Source organism: Stegodyphus dumicola, chromosome 4 (assembly GCF_044657685.1).
Source record: "Stegodyphus dumicola isolate Sdum_Otavi_A_Nest chromosome 4, ASM4465768v1".
NCBI classification, from domain to species: Eukaryota; Metazoa; Arthropoda; class Arachnida; order Araneae; family Eresidae; genus Stegodyphus; species Stegodyphus dumicola.
In genome coordinates, this window is record NC_140771.1 from 52,250,106 (window position 1) to 52,276,545 (window position 26,440).

The window sequence follows — 26,440 nt, forward strand, 5'->3', positions numbered from 1 at the left end:
CGTCGAAAAATTCCCAGCTCTTGGAATTTAAAATGTTCTATAGAAACTGATCTTAAAAATCGCCAAAATGTTGATAAGTCACCAAACTTAGATCCGTTCAATAAAAGAATTGACATCCCCCAAAAGCAAAAAATTGTTTAAGAGCTCTTCATTAGAAAAAGTGAAATAATTTCGAAATACTTGTTTCACTTCTTGCTCAGAAACTCGAATATCCCACCATTTATATTAGAAATAGGAACAAATCATTACCCATTCAAATAACCATATTTATCAGTGAATTGCCAAAACTATACCTCCAAACTGCTAATTCACACTCAAAATGGCAGTCGTAAGTACCTTCTGCCGATTTTGGTAAAAATTAAGGACTTTTAAGGACCAAAATTCGATTCCAAAAAAACTTAAGGACTTTTAAAGGACTCTTAAGAACCATACGAACCCTGCCTTTTGTGTGAACCGGAGATTTTGAATTGCTGTGTTTGGTTGCACGTGCATAATGTTTTATGAAAGTGGTGCCTGAAAGTTTGCTTAGTGTTATAAATGAGTATATTATTCCGGATACAACTAATAATTTCTGAAGGAGTACATAAAATAGAGGGAATGGATTTATGGCTTTCTTGGACACTATTATGCGTATTTATCTGCTATTAACAGTGGATGAGCCGAAATGACCAGATACAGTCAAAAGTCGTTAATTCGGACACCCATAATCCGGACCTCAAAGCTACAAACTTTCTGCGCATGCGTCGCATTGACCTTTACGGTTGCGAATATGCGTGTGCGTAAAATACGTTTACAATGCGCGTTTAATGTATAACGGACGGTATAAGCTAAGCTAAAATTATCTAATTCAGTTTATGTTGCAGATTGCTTTGTTTCTTAATCTTCGAATTGGATTCGGCTTATTATTTTTTGCAGACTGTTAGAGCAATTTTATAAAAGTAAGCTTGAACTTTCGATTATGTCAAATAGAATTTCCGATATATATTTACTAATATGTAAAGGATCTACAAAGCGAAAGTATGTTTCGAAGTCCATTAAACAAAAAGTGGCATTGCTGCAAAAAAAAAAAAAAAAAAAAAAAAATGGATAAAGGCATATCCTTTGTTTATCTAAACTTTAACGTTTGTTTATCTAAACTTTGTTTATCTTTAACGCTGCGGTGCAATGAATTGGAAGTTGATCTGTCAGCACTATCCTTATCTTCAGAGCAGATGTTTTTACTTTATTTGGCTTATAATTTCTTACTAAATGTAGTATTTCATCTCGATGTACTCCGTCTTCGATATGATTTAAATCAAATTCCTCGTCATTATAATTTGCTTCCGATAGCGAAGAAAGTGACAGAGGTTATTGAAAACGAAAAATTTTCAATTGACAAATTAATCAGTATTCTCGACACAGCAATTATAGGGCTTGAACAGCGGAACTTTGTAACTGAACAAGAAATGATGTCTGTTTATAGAATTAAAGAGAATGTATTATCACATAAAAAATGAAGCAACTTAAACAACTTACATTGAAAGAAATGTTTAATAAAGTAAACAAATAAATATTAAGTTTTTTTTTTCGTAAATTTTGATACCCTTTAGATCATAATTGTTCTTTATTTCATAAATTACGGTTTCATATTTTTAATTTTATAATTTCTGCATGCCATCTTACCAGATTTAAACTGATGATCTATAATCCGGAAAAATCGATAATCCAGAATCGCCGAAGTCCCGACGAGTCCGGATTAACGACTTTTGACTGTATTTAATTGAATTGCTTAAAAGGACGAGATGCTGGTGAGGCGTTAAGGTAAGCAAGTAAAGAAAAGGTATGTAAAAAATTTAACATTTTATTTATTCATTTGTGTCTCTGTGTTAATTTTTGTTGTTTAATGTTTTTATGTAAGGAAATATGCATTTTTGGTTATTTATTACTCTGTATTTGCGTATTTTTGGTTATTTGTTTGTGTCTGTGTGTTAAGACAGCAGTGAATTTTTTCTGGTTAAGATGACAGTTTTAACTTTGTTTTAACTTTCTGATTTTAAGTGAAAATAGATAGATGTGTACATAGAGAAAGTGAAATTAATGAACAATGCCTAGTTTGTGCAATTCTCTGTTTTTTCAAGTTAAAATAGGTCAACGTGTAGATGAATATACTGATTTCAATACACCATAATATAGTTAAATTAGTGCACAATGCCTAGTTTGTATAACTCCCTGATTTTTTTTTTTTTTTTTTTAAGTTAAAATAGGTTGATGTGTACAAGGATAAAGTTAAACTAGTGAGCAATGCCTAGTTTGTGCAATTCTCTGATGTTTTTTCAAGTTAAAATAGGCCAATGTGTACATGGACACCGAGTTTGTGTGTTTGATTTCTTATTTTGATTTTCTGTAGGGGGGTGGAAGGATCGGTGCCGACCCTTTGTGGTGCTGATGTTGGCATCAAAAAGGATCGGCACCATCTTGAAATTGGTGCCGATGTTGGCGACAAAATATCAACAATTTGCCAAGTGGAACCATAGAGTATAGATTAACCCATTTAATAAGTTCATGGATAAAAAATAAAAGTATCTCATTAAAAAATCTTTTTACACCATAATTAAAACTCTATAAAATATGCATTTAAAAAATACATGAAATAGATAATTATACTCTAAATGCACAGATATTTGCCAATTTATTCATAAATTTATAATGTCAAGCTCATTAAAAAGTGCATGGTAACAACATTTACGCACTGTTACATAAAAACACATCTGACGTAAAATATTCCCAAGTACCTTTAATATCGCCAAAGTTAAATCAGATGGCATAATAATAAATGCAAACATACATCTATAACTCAGACAGGTGAAAATGAGACTTTCTTCTAAGTAATGTTCCAGAAATCAGATATCAGTAGAGGGTCAGGTCACTATAACTAGATGAACACAGGTAAAAGCTGTGATTCGATCAATTTAATCTCATATCAAATCCTAAGTTACATTCAAATAGTTTTCTGAGATATATACTCTTGATATGCATACAACGTATTTTGATAGACGGCCAACTTGATTTGCACTCTTTGTGGTCAGACCGTATTATTTTTCTAAATAAGACAGCTACAATACTTGTTAGCTATCTTGTTTAGAAAGACAAAATACCAAAAATATCTTTCATTAACACTACAATGGGGAAACACAAATGCAGTTTGCCTATTCAATTAGGAAATTAAATAAACTTCAGCGACTCCCAAAAATTTTCGTACACTTTAAGAGTTTGTGAAAAAGCACTATAGCCCAGAAATGAATTCAAACAAAAAGCCTAGTATTTTTTCATATCATCTCCGTGTGATTTTGAATAAAACCAAACTTTTTTTAAAGCTGAATTATTTTCTTTTTTGAAACTGGAAATGTAAGAAAGCATAGATAAAACACGTCACAAAAGTGATCATACACTAAAACATTTTCGTAAAATTTTATTAATAAAATTATGGTCTGCTACTGTCACCATATTTATATATATATATGGTAACATTAAAACATTATTTAGAGTTGACTTGGTTAGAGGGTACCCACTGTATTATCGCCAAGTTGTTGTATCATTTATGGTAACCGGAGTAGTTGAATGTTATGAAAACTTTATTATGATGTAATCATTTGCATTATTCCATGAAATTTTGAATCATGGGATCTTTTGCAAGGACTTTTGTGGTGTGTGTTGCTTAGGAAGTACATTGCTTGTTTCATTGTTTAGACGGTACAATGGCTGAATGTAGTAAGATTAATTTGAAGTTTCTGTATGATTTGGAATGAAAGGGCAAAAGTGCATTAATTGACTGGTGTGTAAATGAAGGTTTACTTAGTAGCAAGTTTCTTGACAGTCCGAAACTACATAGTATATTTTTTACTCTTATTTTTGTGAATTTATACGGCGATGCCAATATACGGATTCTATTTCAGATAATTTTAGAATGTTTTTGGATGGTGTTCAGGAATTTTGTGTGCCACAGACTGAAGATGAATGAATTTCTAAATAAGGTAAGTGGATATTTGTTTTGTGTAGTGCTTAAATGCATAACAGGTTTTTCCTTTTTTTTATGTTATTTTATTGTTTGGTTTAAAATATAATTTGAAATTATGTTTTTTTTTTCCTCTACTGTAGAATTGGGTGCTCCTTTGACTTTTTAAATGAAAATAGATCGATATGTACATGGAGAAACTCAAGGGATTCCATAAGGCAAAGTTTGTGCAATTCTCTGATGTTGCAAGTGCAAAAAATTTAAAGCTGAGGCTGTCCTTTGCAAAATCAATGGTAAGTAAGCAAGAAACGTAATGGAATCATACCTTATTTGCAGATGAAAGCATATTTAACATATCTGGTTCTGATGGGCATATAGTTGTATGAGGAACTTAAGACCTTCATTGGAGCAGTGCTGTACAGATGGTGGTGATGTCCTTGTGTGGGAGATATATGTCAGCATCAGGATAAGGTGATTTAGTACTTATTAATGGCATAATGAATCAAGCTCTTCATTAAATATTTTAAAAGATAATTTTAAATTATAAACTCAAAATTCACAACTTTATTTTTTATCAGGATAATGATCCTAAGCACACGGCCCTCAACATTTACTTTTGTCTATAACTGTTCACAAGCTCTGAAAACACCACCTCATTCATCAGATTTAAACCCAATCGAACAAACACATCTAGAGAGAATTAGAGGTTAGAGTACGAAGACACGACATTAAAATGAAAAACAAACTAAAAACAGTAATGATGGAAGAATGGAGGAACAATGATGTAGATATTATGGGGAAAAAAAAAAAAAAAACTAGTGAACTTTATGGCCAAATATTTAAAAGCTGTCTAAATCCTGCACGATATTATACAAAATGTTAACTGACAGAAATATTAGTATTTACTAATGAGCAGATTACTTTAAAGTGTAACAAGACTTTTGTGTGCTAACTTTTCTATTACCTTTTAACTATTAAATTTCAAAAAATAGTTTTATTATGTTCATAAAAAAATTGATGTAGTTTTGTTAAGAGAAATTTATAGGTACCAATAAAAAAAATTCTCATTCTCAGAGATAATTTATATAAGCAATATTTAAATATTACTAGCAATATTATTTTAATAAAGCAATATTTCACTGAAACTTGTAAGTGCAAGAACACTTATATCAGCCACTGTACTTTTCTGCATTGTTACCTACTCAGCTATAAAGAGGCCTATTCATCATTAATTCTTTATGAATGTAACAAAAATGCTTGGAAATTTATAATATATATTAATTAAATTTACGATAATATTCATGGTTGACATGGTGAAACAGAGTGCACTTTACTTAAAAGCCTGAAAATTTTAAGACTAATGTAAAGGCACTTTTTATGTTTTACTTATATTATTTCCCTATCACAGTGTAAAAACCTCATTTCAAATATCACTCACTTCTTTTTCCATATGATCAAGCATTCCCAACGTCGGCTGCATGTCACATTTTTTTGTAGCAGAAAAGGCTACCCAAGTATCGACTATATGTTCAGCAGTGCAATTATAAGCAAAACAAAATTCCTTCACTGAAATAATTAAAAGTAATGATAAGAAAAAATGCATCAAATATCATTATAAACCAAAAAAAAAGGTAAGAAAAATAAATTAATGCTTATATAATATACAGATTAAGGGGAGGAAAAAGAGCTTGGATAATATCATACTTTTGAGTAAAATCTCTTCAGATGCAGAAAGAGAGAATTCCTCAAGTTGCTCTAAGATTTCGTTGGTGATGTCCATACTGAAGGTTTTTTTTTAATTACTAACAATCCTCCGAATTAAAAAACGCTATCTTTCAATAATTAATTTCATGCTTTTTATTCCATACGCACACAGAATTCAAGAACTTATCTTTACGCGGGAAAATTAGTAAAACAGTTTTTACTGTTGCCAAAAATTAAAACATATTGTTAAAAATGCCGGCGAATAGCTCCCGTGTCGGTGCTTCCGATTTGAAAATAAATCAATGGTTTTTAATTAAAAGATTTACAAAAATAATTGAAAAATTGTGCTAAAAATAATTCATTTCGTACAATACTCATTTATTCTGTCGAATTTAGTAGAGTAAATGTTAGTGAAGCGATATGTGTCTGAAGTGTTCCCTAAAAAGTAAACATCGTTGTAAGCTGACAGTGTGGCAACGTTTGTTTTGCTTACAAAATTTTTGGGAAAAGCTGAAGGAAAAGTGAAATATTTATACTTGAAAGGATATTTTGGCTGTCAAATACTGAATATAGTGTATGTTAAGTATACTTTTCATATAATTCTTTTCTTTAGTGAAAATCAATGGGTTTAATATCTATATATTTCATGCCCTCTTTTGGATGACACCAGTTTGTTATTCCAATCATAAAAAAAAGCAAAAAAAAATTCTTGTAATTTTTTGTTTCATTTATGTAGTTTGTTGGTTTAAAACTGTTAAATTTATGCTGTTTCAGTGTAACCCATTGTGATTAAATACATCGACCCATTTTCACTTGAAAAAACATCAGAGAATTGCACAGAATTGTCATTGCGTACTCCCTTGACTTTGTCCGTGTACACGTCGAACTATATTCACTTAAAAAGTCAAAGGAGCAGCCAACAAAAAATATATATAATCTCAATACACTACATTTTAAATCAAACAATGAGATAACATAAGAAAGGAAATTTATCTTTGCACTACACAAAGGAAATATCCACTTACCATATTTACGGGTAAAAGTATAGTTTAGGGTACACCTTGGCGAAACTTGGCCGTACATAGGTACCGATTTTGTGCAATTCTTTGACTCGTTATTTTGGCTTTGCCGCTACACAAAGCCAAAATAACAAGACAAACAATTGCACAAACTCGGTATCCATGTACACATCGACTTTTTTTCACTTAAAAAAAATGCACATAAATGGCATTGCGCACTCCTTTGACTTTATCCATGTACACGTCGACCTATTTTCACTTTAAAAAAAATCCCTGAATTGCACAAAAATGGCATTGCGCACTCTTTTAACTTTATCTGTGTACACGTCGACATATTTTCACTTAAAAAAAAATCCCAGAATTGCACAAACTTGCATTGCGCACTCCCTTTACTTTGTCCATGTACACATCGATATATTTTCACTTAAAAAGTCAAAGGAGCACCCAATTCTACTATATAGGCACAAAAAAAAAAAAAAAAAAAAAAAATACATAATCTCAATAAACTACATTTTAAACCAAACAATAAAATAACATAAAAAAGGAAAGACATGTTATACATTTAAGCACTACCAAAAGCAAATATTCACTTACCATGATTTTCGAGTTTGCTTCGTACACCCAGAGCAACGTAAAAATCAAAATCTAAATCATACTCAAATGACTTTTTTCAAACCAGGTTATCTTTCTGATCGAACGTTTCACACAGTGACCATCTGAACCTTTCCGAACCCATTCAAATCCATCTAAACGGTCTTTACGTTCGACTAGACACATATCCTTCCTACATACAGGACACTTATAATGGCTACTAAGTAAACTTTCATTTACACACCAGTCAATTAAAGCTCTTTTCCGCTTTCGCTCCAAATCGTACAGAAACTTCAAATTAATCTTGCAACATTTGGCCATTCTACCGTCTAAAGAATCAAACCAACACACACCACAAAAACGCTTACAAAACATCCCATGATTCAAAAATTCCCAGAATCATGCACCCGATTACGTCACAATAGGGTTTCCATAACATTCAACTACTCAGGCTACCATAAATGAAACAACAACTTGGCAATAAATCAAACAACAACTTCGCCATAATACAAGTCTACTCTACCCTATTTACGAATTAACATGTCTTCACTCAAACAAAATTCCTTAACAGCATCTAAAAACTTTCTAAAATTATCTGAACTAGAATCTGTATACTGGCGTCACCACATAATTTTACAAAATAAAAGTAAAAAATATCCTCTGTAGCGCCATTTCAACATTCAACCATACACATTTCCTTCCTACAAACAGGATACTAAATAACGGCTACCAAGTAAACCTTCATTTACACACCAGTCAGGTAATGCTCTTTTTCCCTTTCTTTCTAAATCGTACAGAAACTTCAAGTTAATCTTAACACATTCAGCCATTTTACTGTCTAAACCACAAAACAAGCAATATACTAACTTACACACAAACCCTTACTAGTTTACCGCAATCATGCAACTGATTACGTCATAATAGTGTTTCCATAACATTCAACTACTCAGGCTACCATAAATGAAACAACAATTTCGCGATAATAAAAGGGTTACCCTTCTCTCTACTCTAACCCATGTGGTATATGTACGTGTATATATACTATATAAATATATGCTAATACATGCATACATTTCTTAATCCGGTCCCAATAATAGAAGAGTCTCAAATTGATTTTTATGTTAATATTGTTTTTTTGCATTGCTAACCATATTTAATTTATATTTCATGAATTAATGCTTTTCCAATCATTGATAGAAAATTCTATTATACGGCACCGCCTTATTTTTAAATCTTAAACTCGAAATATAATTTGAGATAAATTTTGTATATCTATATTGAAGTGCATTTTGATTAAAATCCTAGTTTACGGTACGGCCTTGGTGCAATTTTTCAAATTCTCACCGACACCAAAAATACTCATTTACTGCTTATCATAAACACTGCATTTACTGATCATCATAATGTCGCCAAATCCCGTGTGTACCGTATACTAAGACTAAACTGCAGTTTGTTATATGTATACCAACACTTGTGATTTTATTGTTAATTTTTAAGATGACGAGTGAAATTAAGAATTAGTTTTTAAAGTATGTATCATCTCACAGAATTACCACATGTTCTATTCAAATGTATCATCTCACTTGTAACGAAATCAGGTTTGTGTGGAATTTTTAGGTTTCACACTATTGATATATGTAGAAGAATACTAGGAAATTAAATATGGTAAAAATATATTTTAGGGTGCCCCTTGGCGAAGATTGGGGATTTTTGGCAATAAACCAGCAAGGTACTTCAAGGTGGCCGCTTCACAAAACCAAAATAACAAGTCAAAGAATTACACAAACTCGGTGTCCATGTACATATCAATCTATTTTCACTTTAAAAAAAAAATCAGAGAATTGCACAAACTAGGCATTGCACACACCCTTGACTTTGTACATGTACACATCAATCTACTTTGATTAAAAAAAAAAAAAATAGGAGAATGTTGACGTCATATAATGTCAAGGGTAAAAGTATAGTTTAGGGTATCCCTTGGCGAAACTTGGCAATCTTTGGCGGTACATGGGTACCGATTTTAAGCAATTCTTTGACTCGTTATTTTGGCTTGTCAAGCGGTGATTTTTGCGCCAAAAATCGCCGCTACACAAAGCCAAAATAACAATACGAACAACTGCACAAACTCGGTATCCATGTACACATCAACTTATTTTCACTTAAAAAAAAAATCCCCGACTTGCACAAAAATGGCATTGCGCACTTCTTTGACTTTATCCATGTACACGTCGACCTATTTTCACTTTAAAAATTTCCCCGAATTGCACAAAAATGGCATTGCACACTTCTTTGACTTTATCCATGTACACGTCGACCTATTTTCACTTTTAAAAAAAATCCCAGAATTGCGCACTCTTTTAACTTTGTCCATGTACGCATCGATATATTTTTACTTAAAAAGTCAAAGGAGCACCCAATTCTACAATATAGGCAAACAAAAAATACATAATCTCAATAAAATACATTTTAAACCAAACAATAAAATAACATAAAAAAGGAAAAAAATGTTATACATTTATGCTTTACCAAAAGCAAATATTCACTTAACATGATTTTCGTGTTCGCTTCGTACACCCAGAGCCACATAAAAATCAAAATATCAATCAAATGACTATATCAAATCAAATATACTCAAATGACTTTTTTCAAACCAGGTACAGGTAATCTTTCTGATCGAATGCTTCACATAGTGACCATCTGAACCTTTCTTCCTTTCAAACCCATTCAAATCCATCTAAACGGTTTTTACGTTCGACTAGACGCATATCCTTCCTACATACAGGATACTTATAATCGCTATTAAGTAAACCTTCATTTACACACCAGTCAATTAAATCTCTTTTCCCCTTTCGCTCCAAATCATACAGAAACTTCAAATTAATCTTGCTACATTCAGCCATTCTACCGTCTAAAGAATCAAACCAACACACACCACAAAAACGTTTACAAAAGATCCCATGATTCAAAATTTCACAGAATCATGCAACCAATTACATCACAATAGGGTTTCCATAACATTCAACTACTCAGCCTACCATAAATATAACAACAACTTATCGATAAATCAAACAACAATTTCGCCATAATAGAAGGGGTACCTTAAAGTCTACTCTACCCAATGTCAAGACATAGTTACTCATCACCAAAATTGAAAACTTTTTTTAGCCAATCGAAACTCAATAAACTGCATTTTAAATCACACAATGAAATAACATAAAAAAGGAAATACATATTATCGCATATACGCACTACAAAAAGGAAATATCAACTTACCACATTTAGAAATTTCTGCGTCTTCAGTCTGTTACTCACAAATTTCCTTAACAGCATCCAAAAACTTTCTAAAATTATCTGAACTAGAATATGTATACTGCTGTTACAACATAAATTCACAAAAATATCCTCCGTAGTTCTGGAATGTCAGTGGTATTTCTCGCATGAACCTTTCTTGCAACAAACCCATTCAAAGCCATCTGAATGATCATTATGTTCAACCATACGCATTTCCTTCATACAAAGAGAACACTTATAATAAGTACTTAGTAAACCTTCATGTACACACCAGTCAATTAATGGTTTTTTTTTCCCATTTCGTTCCAAATTGATCTCATTATATACAGTTATTTTACAGTGTACAGCACAAAATAAACAACGTACTTTCTGACTGACATCCAACGCAGAAATAAGCCCTTACAAATATTTTCCCAATTAAAACACAATAACACGCCGAATAAATACTAATTCAGAAGTCAAAGAACAAAAATCAGCGTTAATTTACAAAATTTTCACAGGACTAGTTTCGATGGTTTTACCGAACCATCATCTTCAGCTTCAAAACCGCAAATGAGCAAGATAGGAAATAATGTTTAGATAAGATAAGAAAGCCTGGACAAGAATAAGCAAGTGGCGCCATCTGTTGGCGAAACCAGAACTAAAACATAATTTCTCTAAAAGCCGAAGGCAAATTTGGATTGGAATTAGGATCGTTAACTAGAACAGAAAGACTTTTATGATTGTGAAATGCCTCTAGAAAATCCAGTTCTCCAATGGAAGATGTTTTTTGAATAATTTTGGCAGCAGAAAAATTGAAAGTGTGATTTTCGGACCAACAATGTTGAGCAACAGAAGACTTCTGTGTTTCCTTTTTTCTAACATATGCCTCATGTTCTTTGACGCGAAATTTTAAGGCTCTCTTAGTTTGGCCAATGTAAATTAAACCGCACTGGCAAGGAATCCTATAAATACCCCAGGAATTCATATCCGGAATGGGGTCCTTGAGTATAGAAGTTGGAATTTTATTGATGGGAGAATAAACAACCCGAAAGTTAAATTTCTGCAAAATATGTGCAACTTTATAGCTAATTGATGGAAAGAAGGGAATGACAACAGAATTTTTATAATCTCCTAAAATAAGAGTGTGGCTTTTAGTGTGTTGAGATGAGAATTTTTTAACTGCTTGATTAATAATGTTGGGTGAAAAGCCCCTGTCAATAGCTATTGCTTTTAAATAATTTAGTTCTTCATCAAGGGCTAGTTTGGAGGAGCAAACTTGAAGAGCACGGAAAACATAGGAATAAAATGAAGCTAACTTTTGTTTAGTCGGATGACATGATTTAAAGTATGGTGGAAGGCAAACCGATGAAGGTTTACGGTAAACTGTAGTACTGAAGTTGGATGTGTTACGTGTGACCAGAATGTCGAGAAACGGAAGAGAATTGCAAGTCTCAAGTTCAAAAGTGAACTGAATAGCAGGATCAATAGAATTCATTGTTGAAAGAACTCTATTTAAATCATCTTTATTACCTTCAAACATGGTAAAAGTATCATCTACGTAGCGGAACCATGCCGGGAAGTTTAAAGTTTCAAACAATTTTGATTCATAATAATGCATGTAGATATCAGCCAGGATGGGACTGAGGGGGCTTCCCATGGCTAATCCCTCAGTTTGCTTGTAATATTTATTTTGGAAAACAAAATGTGTTTGTTTCAAACAGAGTTGAGTGAGAGAAATTAGCTCATCAAGTTCGATGCAAGAGAAATGAAATTCGCGAAGTCTGGTTTCTAGACACCTTAATGCACCCTCCACTGGGACATTGGTGAATAATGATTTTACATCAAAAGAAACCATGAGTAAATTACGAGGAGAAATGTTTTTAACCTTTTTTACAAACTCTATTGAATTTTTTATGGTGTAAATGTTATTGTCTAATAGAGTGGAAAATCTAGAAACTAAATATTTAGCTAATGGATACGAGGCAGTACCTAAATTTGATACAATAGGGCGGAAAGGAATACCACCTTTATGAATTTTGGGAAGAGCATATAATCTGGCACAATTCGCAACAGATGAGATAAGCGAATGTTTTAAGTTGCTTGAAATGATTTGCGAAGATTTGATCGCAGTTTTTATTTTGGATAAGTCCGAAGGTGAAGGATCTTTAGGGATCGAATTATATGGTCCTTCGTTTAAGAGTTTAGTGACACCATCGATGTAAGTGTTCTTATCCATGAGGACTATCTGGCCACCTTTGTCGGCCTTTGAAATGACAATATCCGGGTTAGAATGAATCTCGCGCATTGTAGCTCTTTCTCTCGCAGTTAGATTTGGTTTCAAAGGTTTATTATTGAATTTCACATTATGAGCGATAAGATGCCTAATCATTTCTTTCTGTGAATCTGAAACTTTACTGAACTTGAAAGCTTTTTCGATAGGAGCCAAAATCTTTGGAATCGAGGGTTTACAGGTTTGTGAGAAGTTAAAATTATATTTTAGAATTCTCTCTTGTTCTTCTGAAAGACTAACATTAGAAATATTAACTATTGGCTTGATGTTTACAATGGGAAGATTTTTTGAACTACTTGAACTGGAAGACTGTAAAAGAAGTTTTTCGAATTTAACTGCAAGGGTGTTTTTATGACGTCTTGGTCTTGGTCGGTCTAGAAGTCTTGGTCTAGAACGGAGAATGCAGTTAACCGTCATAAAAACACCCTTGCAGTTAAATTCGAAAAACTTCTTTTACAGTCTTCCAGTTCAAGTAGTTCAAAAAATCTTCCCATTGTAAACATCAAGCCAATAGTTAATATTTCTAATGTTAGTCTTTCAGAAGAACAAGAGAGAATTCTAAAATATAATTTTAACTTCTCACAAACCTGTAAACCCTCGATTCCAAAGATTTTGGCTCCTATCGAAAAAGCTTTCAAGTTCAGTAAAGTTTCAGATTCACAGAAAGAAATGATTAGGCATCTTATCGCTCATAATGTGAAATTCAATAATAAACCTTTGAAACCAAATCTAACTGCGAGAGAAAGAGCTACAATGCGCGAGGTTCATTCTAACCCGGATATTGTCATTTCAAAGGCCGACAAAGGTGGCCAGATAGTCGTCATGGATAAGAACACTTACATCGATGGTGTCACTAAACTCTTAAACGAAGGACCATATAATCCGATCCCTAAAGATCCTTCACCTTCGGACTTATCCAAAATAAAAACTGCGATCAAATCTTCGCAAATCATTTCAAGCAACTTAAAACATTCGCTTATCTCATCTGTTGCGAATTGTGCCAGATTATATGCTCTTCCCAAAATTCATAAAGGTGGTATTCCTTTCCGCCCTATTGTATCAAATTTAGGTACTGCCTCGTATCCATTAGCTAAATATTTAGTTTCTAGATTTTCCACTCTATTAGACAATAACATTTACACCATAAAAAATTCAATAGAGTTTGTAAAAAAGGTTAAAAACATTTCTCCTCGTAATTTACTCATGGTTTCTTTTGATGTAAAATCATTATTCACCAATGTCCCAGTGGAGGGTGCATTAAGGTGTCTAGAAACCAGACTTCGCGAATTTCATTTCTCTTGCATCGAAATTGATGAGCTAATTTCTCTCACTCAACTCTGTTTGAAACAAACACATTTTGTTTTCCAAAAGAAATATTACAAGCAAACTGAGGGATTAGCCATGGGAAGCCCCCTCAGTCCCATCCTGGCTGATATCTACATGCATTATTATGAATCAAAATTGTTTGAAACTTTAAACTTCCCGGCATGGTTCCGCTACGTAGATGATACTTTTACCATGTTTGAAGGTAATAAAGATGATTTAAATAGAGTTCTTTCAACAATGAATTCTATTGATCCTGCTATTCAGTTCACTTTTGAACTTGAGACTTGCAATTCTCTTCCGTTTCTCGACATTCTGGTCACACGTAACACATCCAACTTCAGTACTACAGTTTACCGTAAACCTTCATCGGTTTGCCTTCCACCATACTTTAAATCATGTCATCCGACTAAACAAAAGTTAGCTTCATTTTATTCCTATGTTTTCCGTGCTCTTCAAGTTTGCTCCTCCAAACTAGCCCTTGATGAAGAACTAAATTATTTAAAAGCAATAGCTATTGACAGGGGCTTTTCACCCAACATTATTAATCAAGCAGTTAAAAAATTCTCATCTCAACACACTAAAAGCCACACTCTTATTTTAGGAGATTATAAAAATTCTGTTGTCATTCCCTTTCCATCAATTAGCTATAAAGTTGCACATATTTTGCAGAAATTTAACTTTCGGGTTGTTTATTCTCCCATCAATAAAATTCCAACTTCTATACTCAAGGACCCCATTCCGGATATGAATTCCTGGGGTATTTATAGGATTCCTTGCCAGTGCGGTTTAATTTACATTGGCCAAACTAAGAGAGCCTTAAAATTTCGCGTCAAAGAACATGAGGCATATGTTAGAAAAAAGGAAACACAGAAGTCTTCTGTTGCTCAACATTGTTGGTCCGAAAATCACACTTTCAATTTTTCTGATGCCAAAATTATTCAAAAAACATCTTCCATTGGAGAACTGGATTTTCTAGAGGCATTTCACATTCATAAAATTCTTTCTGTTCTAGTTAACGATCCTAATTCCAATCCAAATTTGCCTTCGGCTTTCAGAGAAATTATGTTTTAGTTCTGGTTTCGCCAACAGATGGCGCCACTTGCTTATTCTTGTCCAGGCTTTCTTATCTTATCTAAACATAATTTCCTATCTTGTTCATTTGCGGTTTTGCAGCTGAAGATGATGGTTCGGTAAAACCATCGAAACTAGTCCTGTGAAAATTTTGTAAATTAACGCTGATTTTTGTTGTTTGACTTCTGAATTAGTATTTTCCCATTTGTCAAATTCACCACAATCATGCAACCAATCACGTCATAATAGGGTTTCCATAACATTCAACTACTCAGGTTACCATAATTGAAACAACAATTTGGTGATAATCCAAGGGGCACCCTAAAATATAGACTAACCTTAAATATATATATATATATATATATATATATATACAGGTTATAGAATCTCAGTTCAAATCTCAGATCAACATACAGTGGAACCTCGAGATACAAGCACATCAAGAAATTCAAGATACAAGGTAAGTATGAGTGAAAAATTCATCTCTAAATAGGAGCATTGACTCGAGTAACAAACAATGAGCCAGGCTGTTTGTATGTATGGCGCTTTTTCTCAATCCGACTCGACTTGGGACATCTCCTTGTGAGAGCCTTCAGTGTTCTTTGATCTACGTGTTTGTGCACTTGTGAGTTAATTGTTTTTTACATTTAATGTGAAAATAATTATTTTGCGATGCCTCCCAAGATAATTGTTGCCTCAGATAGTGCTGCAAATAAAAAGAAGGAAGCCATGGCCATTGAAATTAAGAAAGATATCATAGATAAACATAAGTGCGATGTAAGAGTGATGGAGTTGGTGAACACTTACGTTCGACATCTATGATCTGCACTATTCTAAGGAAGAAACTTGATGTAACCAAAGAAGTTATTGTTACTTCCAAGCACTGTCCAAAACTTGTAGAAAATGTTGAGAAGCTGTTGATGTAGATTAACAAGAAGCAGTTAAAAGGCAATTCGGTGTCAGAAGCTATCATAAAGGTGAACTATGGTTATATTATTTACCGATGTTATTTATTAGAAAAATTAATTTTTATGTTGATATTTTTGGGGGTGCGGAACAGATTAACTGGATTTGCATTATTTTAAATAGGGAAGTTTGTTTTTGGATAAGAGAAATTTGCTATACGAGCTCAATGCTGGAACAAATTAAACTTGTATCTTGAGGTTCCACTCTAATTCTAGCACAGGGTTAAAAGCTATCAAAATAGCAGTGAGTGCCAAATATAGTTAATACGCTGAGCGCCACATCAGCCATCTTTGGCTGACACTAGACTTTCTGCTTAGGCCGCCTCAGTCATCTGTGGCCGACACTAGACTTTCCGTTTAGACTGTGTCAGCCATCTGTGGCCGACACTAGACTTTCCGTTTAGGCTGTGTCAGCCATCTGTGGCCAACATTAGACTTTCCGTTTAGGCCACGTCGACCGCCACTGGCTAACAGCGTGTATCATGATATATAACTATAAAATTTTCACTGTTTTATGGAATTACAGAAAATTTATTTAAAATTTACTTAATTTTGATTCATTACAGGACTAATGGATTTCATTGAAACACGGTAAATATAAAAACGGTTCTCCATTACTGCTATTACAAAATGTGAAAACTCTCTTAGTCTTTTTTCTGGCCATTACTCCTGACCCTACAATACCAGTGCTTTTAAGCGGCGCACGTGGCCTGAACAGGATTGCCTAAGAAATACGCATAGCGCTCAACGTGTTAACCTTTATTTTTATCAGTAGTTTTGTACAATTATGGCAATCTTTTTGCCAAGTTTTTCTGTACCACTGAAAACCTGCTGTTCCTTTTTCTTCAGACTGTAACCTAGCCAACCTATATGGATGAAGCCACTACTCTGTCTCTTAACTTGGCCACTGCATTTGAAGCTGCATTTTCCTTAAGACTATCTTGCCATACAGTTGCTATCGTATTCGATCAGTTGCTACTTCTACACTGTCTGCCTACAAATATGAATATGTTATCATTTTAACTCCTTAGAAATGCTATCCAACATTATAAAGTGCCATGCACGCTGCGGTTTATCTGAGCTAATGAAGTAAGTTCCATGTGTCGACTAGCTCCGCTATGCCTGGAGTTCAAATTTTTCAACTTGCTGCCCTGTGGGAAAAAAAAAACTGGTTTTGAAGATGGGTATTACATCAGTTGTCTCCATTAACTCAGATAAACCCCAGTGGGAATGACCCTTAAAAGTCGCCCAGTGTTCGATAAAGATAAGGTAGCCAGCTGTGGAGCCTGTTGAGCTGAACTGCATTAGTTCAAGGGAAGTTAAGTTTAAAATTATTTTATGCTTGCCTTTCTCTTTGGCAATTAACACATAAATAAGTTCAATTTGAGAATTTTCTTCTATCACATATCTTCATTCTTGCACCAAAAGTACATATGCTGACAGATTAAACATCATCTGTTTCTTTTGTTATTGGATGAAGTAAATTCAGGATAATCTTTAAATAAATAATTCAACAATTTATAGCAATGCTTCACAACTTATGGGATGCACACCCCAAGAGATACATTAAATGGTTTCAAGGGATACATGAAAAAAAGATGTGATGGTGATCATTGGTGGATTGATTAAAAAAGAAAAAACTGGATGAGGAAAGATAAAAACTGTTGTGACAACTGGCATTTTAATCCAAATTATATTTCAGTATGAAAAATCAAAATAATCTAAAATAATTTTAATTTAGAAAGATATGATTTTTTTAAATTCAATTTAGGTATTCATTTTATTTGCAGGACCAGCACCAGTCAAGAGGGGTAGGACTGACCAATACACAGGAACAGGTATATTTCAAAAATGCTTGCATAAAGCAAGCAGGCAGTTTGGCATTGTTGTTTATATTAAAATTTTATTTCTGTGAAAATATGGGATACTGCAACATTTGAATGGACTGAAGGCAACTTTTTTCTAATGTGGAGCAGATGACCACTAGATAGTGTGCCCTTTCAGTGAAAAGTATTTCCACTGTGTATCTTTATCAGTCCTAAAGAAAGTTAAGATGATTAAACTGAAAAGGGATTGTTCAGCGAAGGTAGAAGTTGAGAAACAATCCCTCGCCTCATTCTGGACTGACCTGAGAGAAACATATCCCAAAATATTCAACAAGGCAGTCACTATTCTGTTACCATTCACAAGCACTATATTATTAGTGGAGAGGGGTATCTTGTCCTATGCATATTTTAAAAATACATAAGTACGGGAACAGATTTTCCTGCCAAGTTCGGATTTGAGATTGTATTTTTCATCTTCCAATCTCGATTTTAAATTACCATGCACTCTAGATTCTGATTTAATGTGCTTATATTTATTTTTAAATTTAATTAAATGTAGATAATTACCACTGTTTACCAGCTTTGCATAACAGGGGAAAAGAAAAATATGTGTGTATTATAGAGTAATTACTGTACCTGTAGATGTAGATGTTAGTATTTATGCATAATTGGTAGTGGAGTTGGAGTATGTGGAATAATGATGATAGGTCAAGAGGTATGCAAGTAAGAGAAGGTTGAGAAACACAGATTTATATGTTCTGCAGACATTTGATAAACTAAATTGGCATAAACTAAATAATAATGATTTATGTGGTTTCTGCAGACATTTTACGTTATAAACTAAATTGATAATACCCTACAGCCGTACTTCTTAACCAAAAAGGAATACAATATGGATCTTTCATAAAAATCAAAATATTGCTCTCCATCCTAACATTTATTTTTACTAACATTTGAAAATTTATTATGAGTAGTGAGTTAATTAAATTTGATATTAGGAAAGCTGAAAGACCAGGAGTATCCTTGAATAGTGTGGCCATGAATGACTAATTGCTTCAAAATATTAATACTTAGTTTTATATAATGACAGATATTTGTGGAGGATAAAGTAATATCAGCAAATTTCAAATTTATTTGACTCTGTTTCATTGATTTTATGAAACACAGGAAGCATGGAAACAATATTGAAAACCTTTAGTCTATGTTTTAAAAATGCATTAAAATTTTTAGAAACCATGGTTAGATTAATAAGCAAAACAAATGTAAGTTTTGATTTATGCCATATTTATTCACATGTTTTTTCCCCTCACAGGCTTTCCCATCCTGTTTTTTAGGCATATGATTTAGAAACTTCTAATTAATGGTAATAATTCAAAATGTTTAAAAAAATAAAAAATTACTTTGCATAAGTAAGAAGAATATTAAAATTGATAATTCCAATGCAATGTATAACAAGTAGCGGTAAAGACCTTAGGGTCGACACCTCTCGGCGAATGATCATAATATTATTATAATGTGACATTAGTGTGTCTTTTATGTATACTTTTTAATGTGCTGTGTTTATCAAGTAAGCTAGCTTCCTCTTCAGAAATAACATATTTTTCCACTTCTGGTTTGTAAGTGTTAAAATTAATAGGAAAAAGGGAGAAAATATGTGAGTGAATGTGGTATTTATACAGTACAAAGTCTGTAATCCGGACTCTTCGGGACTTCAGCGATTCCGGATAAAGGGTTTTAATGGATTATAGATCATCAATTTAAATCTGGTAAGATGGCATACAAAAATTATACAATTAAAAATATGAAACTGTAATTTATGAAATAAAGAGCAATTATAATCTAAAGGGTATCAAAATTTACAAAAAATGCTTAATATTTATTTGTTTACTTTATTAAACATTTCTTTCAATGTAAGTTGTTTAAGTTGCTTCGTTTTTTGTGATAATACTTTCTCCTTAATTCTAAAAACAGACATAATTTCTTGTTCAGTTACAAAGTTCCACTGTTCGAGTCCTGTAATTGCTGTGTCGAGAATTCCGACTAACTTGCGAATCAATTTTTTTTTTTTTTTCAGTAAACTCTCTGTCACTTTCTTCACTATCCGTAGCGGTATTTTCTGGATCTAGAACCATTCTACAGATTTCGTCGTCTGTTGATGATAGGGGCATTGTATCGTAATGAAAATCTTCTGTTATTTCTTCTTCCCTAAATTTTGCTCCCCGGTGCAGCCATGCGTGATCTGCTGCTGGTTTTGTCTTTGTATGAATAACAATTCAGTTATTCTTAATTTAAATAGTACTAACTATGATCTTTTGGCTTATGAGTATTATTAAGAAAATATATTTTTAGCATATGGAAAAAAACATTTTGTTAAATCTATCCTAGCCAAATTTTAGTGCATTTAATTTAAATATGCTGATTTTCAATATTTTGTAGTGAATTAATTACAAATACAGCTTTGTAATAACAAATAGCTTCTAGAAGCAAAAATCGAATGATTTTGGAGCTCTGCTAAATAGCATCGCAAAGGACAAAAGAAGGTGATTTGTCAATATTAGTGCAGCATGGAACTATGTGATTTTTAGATATCAATAAAAGTTCCAAGCGGTAAATCTAAATAAATCTTAATTCTTTACCTATTGTAAGATTTATGCTTCTGATTTTTAGGCACATGCAAGAATACAAAGCAAATATCTTAAGAAAATAAGCATGATATAGTATATAAGACAGTTGTATCCAGTTTGATTCCAAGATTTCAGGAAATATGTAGTGAAAAGAATTAGTTATTGATTGATGTTATTTTCTGGAAATATGTTCTTATTGAGTATATTTTATGTACTCTATACATATTTTCTGAATTTAAAGTACGTGTTTCATTTATTTTGTGTAATTTAATTTGGTGCAATTACATGATCTAAATAATGTAACAATTAAGTAGGCTTACATATACTAATAATACATGTTTGAAGCAAGTTCGAATGGTATTGTATAATAAATATGTTTCATATATAGCTGTTGTAAGGTTGCGTTAGGTTATTTGGATGTGGCAAAATGGATGAAAGTTATTTGTCTAAGGTGAGGTATGCATTTTTGGATTGCTGTCTAGGAAAAACTGTCTTGTAGTCATGTTACATATGAGGAAAAACCGTGAAATGCACTTACAGAACCAGTCCTTTTACCTGTATTTGAACCTGAGTTGAACAGCTAATATTCTAATTCTAAACTAAAGGGACAATTTCAGTTCTTCAAACAGGAATAATAGTTGATAAATAAAACTATAATACACTGGTGAAATAAATTAAGAGAATTTGCATATTTTATTGGATTGCCTGAAAAGAATTGAGCTGAAGGAAAAACCACTGCTTCTAGACCAAAATGCAAATCTTGTACTGCAAATACGTAAGCATACACGTATGTGTAAGTGAAGCCAGCAGAAAAACAGGCTTTATAAGCTCATGGAAGGTAAGACGTATTACATTCGCTAGCACACCTTGGTGAATTTCTTGGTGTTATCGTACAGCAATCAGTTAAATTCACATCGGAACAGTAAAAATGAGTAACCACCAACATTTAGATGATAGAATAAGGTGGCGAATTGTGAAGAGGTTAGAGGCATTCCAGTTGCAAGTCCAGATATGCAGAAAGTTTAATGGAATGAGGTGGCGAATTGTGGAGAGGATAGAGGCATTCCAGTTGAAAGTCCAGATATGCAGAGAGTTTAATGCCCAGCGTCGTGTGTAACCTATGGAAACAATTCCAGGATACTGGATCCATCTAGAAAAAGCCTGGGCAAGATCGTCCAAGAGCCACAACGGCTAGAGAAGATTGCTATTTGTCCATTTTAGCGAGGCGTTACGGAGGGGCTACTGCTTTTCAGCTCTCTCGGGACCTGTATGCAGCCACAGGCACCCATATAACAAGGGTGACTGTTTCCAACAGACTGAGTGAGAGAGGGTTGTTTTCCAGAAGACTGGCTGTTTGCGTTCTGCTCACGTCTACAGACAGGAGAATCGGATTAGCATGGTGCAGGCAGCATAGTGATTGGAGTACGGAGCAATGGGTGACCGTTCTGTTCACCGATGAGTCCCGATTTATCCTAAACACCGATTCTTGTTGTACTTTCATATGGAGAGAGCCAGAGACCAGCTACCTACCCTCCAATGTCAACGAAATCAACAATTATGGCAGTGGCAGTTATCTTGGCAAAATTTCAAACTTGAAAAGATAATAACTAAAGTAGAGTAAAAAAAAAAAAAAATTGTTTTTCATAATTTTTTTTTATAAAATGAGATTTTTTTTAAACAGATAAAGTAATTAATGAACTAAAAGGAGAAAAATTATTTAACTTAAAGCATGAGCACCTAAATAGAAAAGTCTAATAATTGAATCATAGTATTAAAAGTATAAACTATTATCTAAGTTTATTAAGCCTGACTCGCATTTTTTATTGTTCATGGGGCAAAATTGTAAATGACTTTTGTAAAGAAAGTTATTTCATCTCTTGTTGTTGTTTTATTGCATGATAAAATATTCTCCTTTTAGTTTATAAGGTATTTCTCCCTCCTTCTTACCATGCCTTCGTGGTGAGGTGGTCTGCACTCTGGGCGCGTATTCCAGAGGTCCCTGGTTCAATTTCCGGCGAAGGCATTGCTAATTTTTCATGACTCCTGCTTCCAAAAAATACCTAATGTGACTGCAGTGGTGCTCGAACTAAGAGGGTGGTGGATAATGATTCTCCACACCCAGGATTTGGTGATTGGGTTCCCTCAAAACCCCAGTCGCCCTTTAAAAGGGGAACTATATAAGGTATTTCTCCTGCCGCCTTCTTAGGCTGCTATCACACATCCATTTGTTTTGGAAGCACAAATGTTTGGAAAATTTTTTCTACTTTGTCACAACAGCCAATCATCACATCACAGATTGCTTTGGGGTTAACACAGGGGAAACCGGTTCTTCATTACAAACAAGTTGATAGGTTGAAAACGAACAACTTGCAATTTTTTTCTAAAGGAAGGACAGAATCATGCGTCTTTCTTTCAGTAGAAAACCAGGCATAAAAATTTTCCAGAACAGTTGTTCGTGTGAAACAAATGCATGATGCATGTGTGATATAAGCCTTAGCATTCCTTCGTGAGGTAGTGGTCTGCATGCTGGGTGTGTGTGCCAGAGGTCCGAAGTTCGATTCTCAGCAAAGGCGTTGCTCATTTTTATCTCTCCTGCTTCTAAATAACCTAATGTCTCTACAGTGACGTCCGGACTAAAAGAGTGGGGGGATGATGATTCTCCACACCTAGGAGTGAGCGATTGGGTCCCCTAAAAACCCCAGTTGCCCTTTAGAAGGGGAAGTATATAAGGTATTTCTTCCGCCTTCTTAGCACGCCTTCGTGGGGTGGTGGTTTGCACACTGGGAGCATGTTCCAGAGGTGCGTGGTTCGATTTCCGGCGAAAGCGTTGCTCATTTTTCAATTTCCCTGCTTCCAAAAGATACTTAATATCTTTACAAGTTCATTAACTGTTTCATAAGTTTTAAATAAAAGCTTATTTTATATAAATGCTTTTTTAAAGTTTATTTTGTATTTGAAATCCTTAGATTATGTTGCAGAATAAATTCAGTAACAGACAGTTATTAATTCACTAAAGGAATTTAAGGAAAAGGTCTGTAAAATATACTTTTAAATACAAAATGGTGTGTTGCAAATGATGCTAGGAGAAATTCCTGCTTTATTTTAGAAGTAAAGAAAAATGTGTAATAAACATCTGATTTATTCATCGCTTTGATTTTTAAAGGAATTTGTGTTTGCTTCTGTATAAAAGAAATGTTACATTTTCTTGATTATTCTTTAAACTATTTGACAGAAAATTTAATTTCTTTGCCTTTAGAATCATGGCTCTTTATAAAGGAGCTGCTAGTGAAGCTGGCCGTGCCTTACAGCTGAAGAAAAAGAGAGAAAAGGCTTTAGAAGAGTTAGAACATAGAAAAAAGAAAATTGAAGAAGAGATGAAATTAGCAAATATTGGGAATAAGTTTGCTGCTCATTATGATGCTGTAGAGCAGCAATTGAAATCAAGTACAATCGGATTAGTTACACTGGATGAAATGAAGGTAAAATTCCAGCTGCTTGCAGTAATGTGTTTAAAGGCTCAATATGCATGTAAATTCAAAATGTAAATATTATTTAAAAATGAGTTTTTTTGGGCTGGATTTTTAAATGTGGAGGCTTTTGCCTGACTGTCAGGAGCAAACACAAATTATCTGAAATGTGTACCTGATTTATTGGAGTATTTAGTTAATGTATGGCTTCCATACTAGTAGTCAAATATATAAGAACTTATGAATTTTATATTATGCAACTGAGAAGGTATTGTAGTGTTGTATTTTTCCATGTGTAACATGAATAAGACACAACTTTATTATTCGCCACTCATTTTAAATTACCTGTGTGTAAATATGAAACCAAAATTTGCCCATAGATGGCAGTAGCTATCGATGTAGTTACCTTCAAACTGCATCATTAGGGCCATTTTATTTCTTTAACAGCTGACAAAGATTTTCAATTCACAACAATACAAGTTTCATATAACATCATAGTTTAATAGCATTAAACATGTTGATTTTTTTGTGCCTACAAACTGGTATTTGCAGACAGCATTAATTTTCTTTTACCATTTAAAGAAAACTGCTGCCGAATCACAATGAATGCTTTTCAAAGCTTATGGTGGGCATAATCTTAGTAAAAGCATGGTGCTTCGAGTGGTTTAAGAAATTCAAAAGTAGCAATTTGGACATGAGAAACGAAAAACATATAAGACCACCAAAAAGGTTTTAAGACAATTAATTGCAAGCATTGTTGGATGACGATGATGCTGAAACACCCCCCCTCCCCCCAAAAAAACTTGCGAATCAATTAAATGTAACTCTAGAAATCGTCTCCATATGTTTGAAAGCCATGGGAAAATAGGTTCCACATGAATTGAATGACAGATAGCAAGAAAACCGAAAAACCCACTTGCGAAATGCTGCTTGCCTAAAGAAAGTCATTTCTCCATTGAATTGTGACAGGTAATGAAAAGTGGATATATTTCGAGAATCTTAAGCTTAAACGCTCATGAGTAACTAGGCAAACCATCAACATCGAATGCAAGGCTAAATCACTATGGAAAGAAGACAGTGCCCTGTGTTTGGCGTGATCAGAAGGGTGTGATCTATTATGAGCTGTCAAAACCTGGTGAAACCATTAATACTGAATGCTACTGACAACAAATGATTGATTTGAATCAAGCATTGCCTGAAAAATGACCACAATATCAAAAAAGCCAACACAAACTGATTTTGCTTCATGATAATGCAGCATCACATAGAGCAAAACTAGTCAAGGAAACAATTGAGGCATTTAGTTGGGAAATACTTGTGCATGCAGCTTACTCACCAGACTTGGCTCCATCCAATTACTATTTATTTGCATTGATGGATTATGCACTTTCTCAGCAGCATTTCACTTCTTTTGAAAATAGTTCGATGACTTGTTTGCCTCAAAAGAGCAACAGTTTTTTTGGCATGCCATTCATAAATTTCCAGAGACATGGGGAAAATATATAGCTGGCAATGGACAATATTTTTAATAAATTGTCTAAAGAAATGTTAAACAAAGTGCGTAAAGCACATTTGGTGTTATTATTGCTGATAACAAATATACCAAATTTCAAAATGCGACAAAATGTAAATTCATGTATATATTAGGAAATTTTAAATAAAAAATAAAAAAACTCTAATTTTTTGCAGGTATGCTTAGAATTACATCTACTTTAAGATGATGGAAAAAATTGTATAGATTATATTTCAAAATTTTTTTTGAAAAATTTATAAAAATTATTTAAAAATACAAATTTTTAAAATAAATCATAAAAAATGGGCAAATTTTATTTGGAATGAAGCTAAATTTTGAAATGTGAAAGAAAGAATCAAATAAGTTTAATTAAAAAAAAGAGATATTAATAAATGTGCACTAAATTCAATTAACATGAAAGAGCTATTTTTTAAAAAACTACTTGTGCAGTTTTTTCTAAACTTGGCACTTTGGCATAATTTGAGTTGTAGAATCAAAATATGACAAAAAAATTGGTATGCTTTTTCAGAAACAGTCATTTTCATTCAGAAAAAGGATTTTGTGTCCAAATGCTTATGTTAGGACAATGCTATATGTAAATCTAATATACATTTTAAGTCGCACCTTCGAGACATGGAAAATGCAAGTTAAATTTCAACAATTGGTCCAGTAGAACGGGATATATAAAACTGTCTTTTCTTCCTCCTCCTCTTCTTTTTTTTTTCTTTGTTTGTGCAAGGTGTACATACATATATATATGTGAATACACAGACATATATG

At 33.2% G+C, this 26,440-nt stretch overlaps 2 protein-coding genes across 6 annotated transcripts in view; one reads left to right on the forward strand and one right to left on the reverse strand.

Moving 5' to 3' along the window:
- Window positions 1-5,910, reverse strand: part of PolA2 (DNA polymerase alpha subunit B) — a 105,371-nt gene extending 99,461 nt beyond the window's left edge. For all 3 annotated transcript variants that reach the window (XM_085814855.1, XM_085814856.1, XM_085814854.1), the window contains exons 1-2: window positions 5,696-5,910; window positions 5,430-5,557 (exon numbers count right to left, since the gene is read on the reverse strand). In XM_085814855.1, the coding sequence (XP_085670981.1) occupies window positions 5,430-5,557; window positions 5,696-5,771 (204 nt within the window). In that variant the 5' untranslated portion in view covers window positions 5,772-5,910. The remainder of the gene's footprint in view (window positions 1-5,429; window positions 5,558-5,695) is intronic.
- A 211-nt stretch (window positions 5,911-6,121) lies between these two features.
- The window catches only part of LOC118185470 (protein FAM50 homolog), a 66,452-nt gene continuing 46,133 nt past the window's right edge, over window positions 6,122-26,440 (forward strand). Inside the window, exons 1-3 of one of the 3 annotated variants that reach the window (XM_085814861.1) lie at window positions 6,146-6,269; window positions 18,021-18,068; window positions 23,937-24,159. In XM_085814861.1, the coding sequence (XP_085670987.1) occupies window positions 23,941-24,159 (219 nt within the window). In that variant the 5' untranslated portion in view covers window positions 6,146-6,269; window positions 18,021-18,068; window positions 23,937-23,940. Of the gene's footprint in view, window positions 6,270-18,020; window positions 18,069-23,936; window positions 24,160-26,440 lie in introns of all 3 variants that reach the window. The other 2 variants (XM_085814859.1, XM_085814860.1) reach the window with 2 other exon arrangements.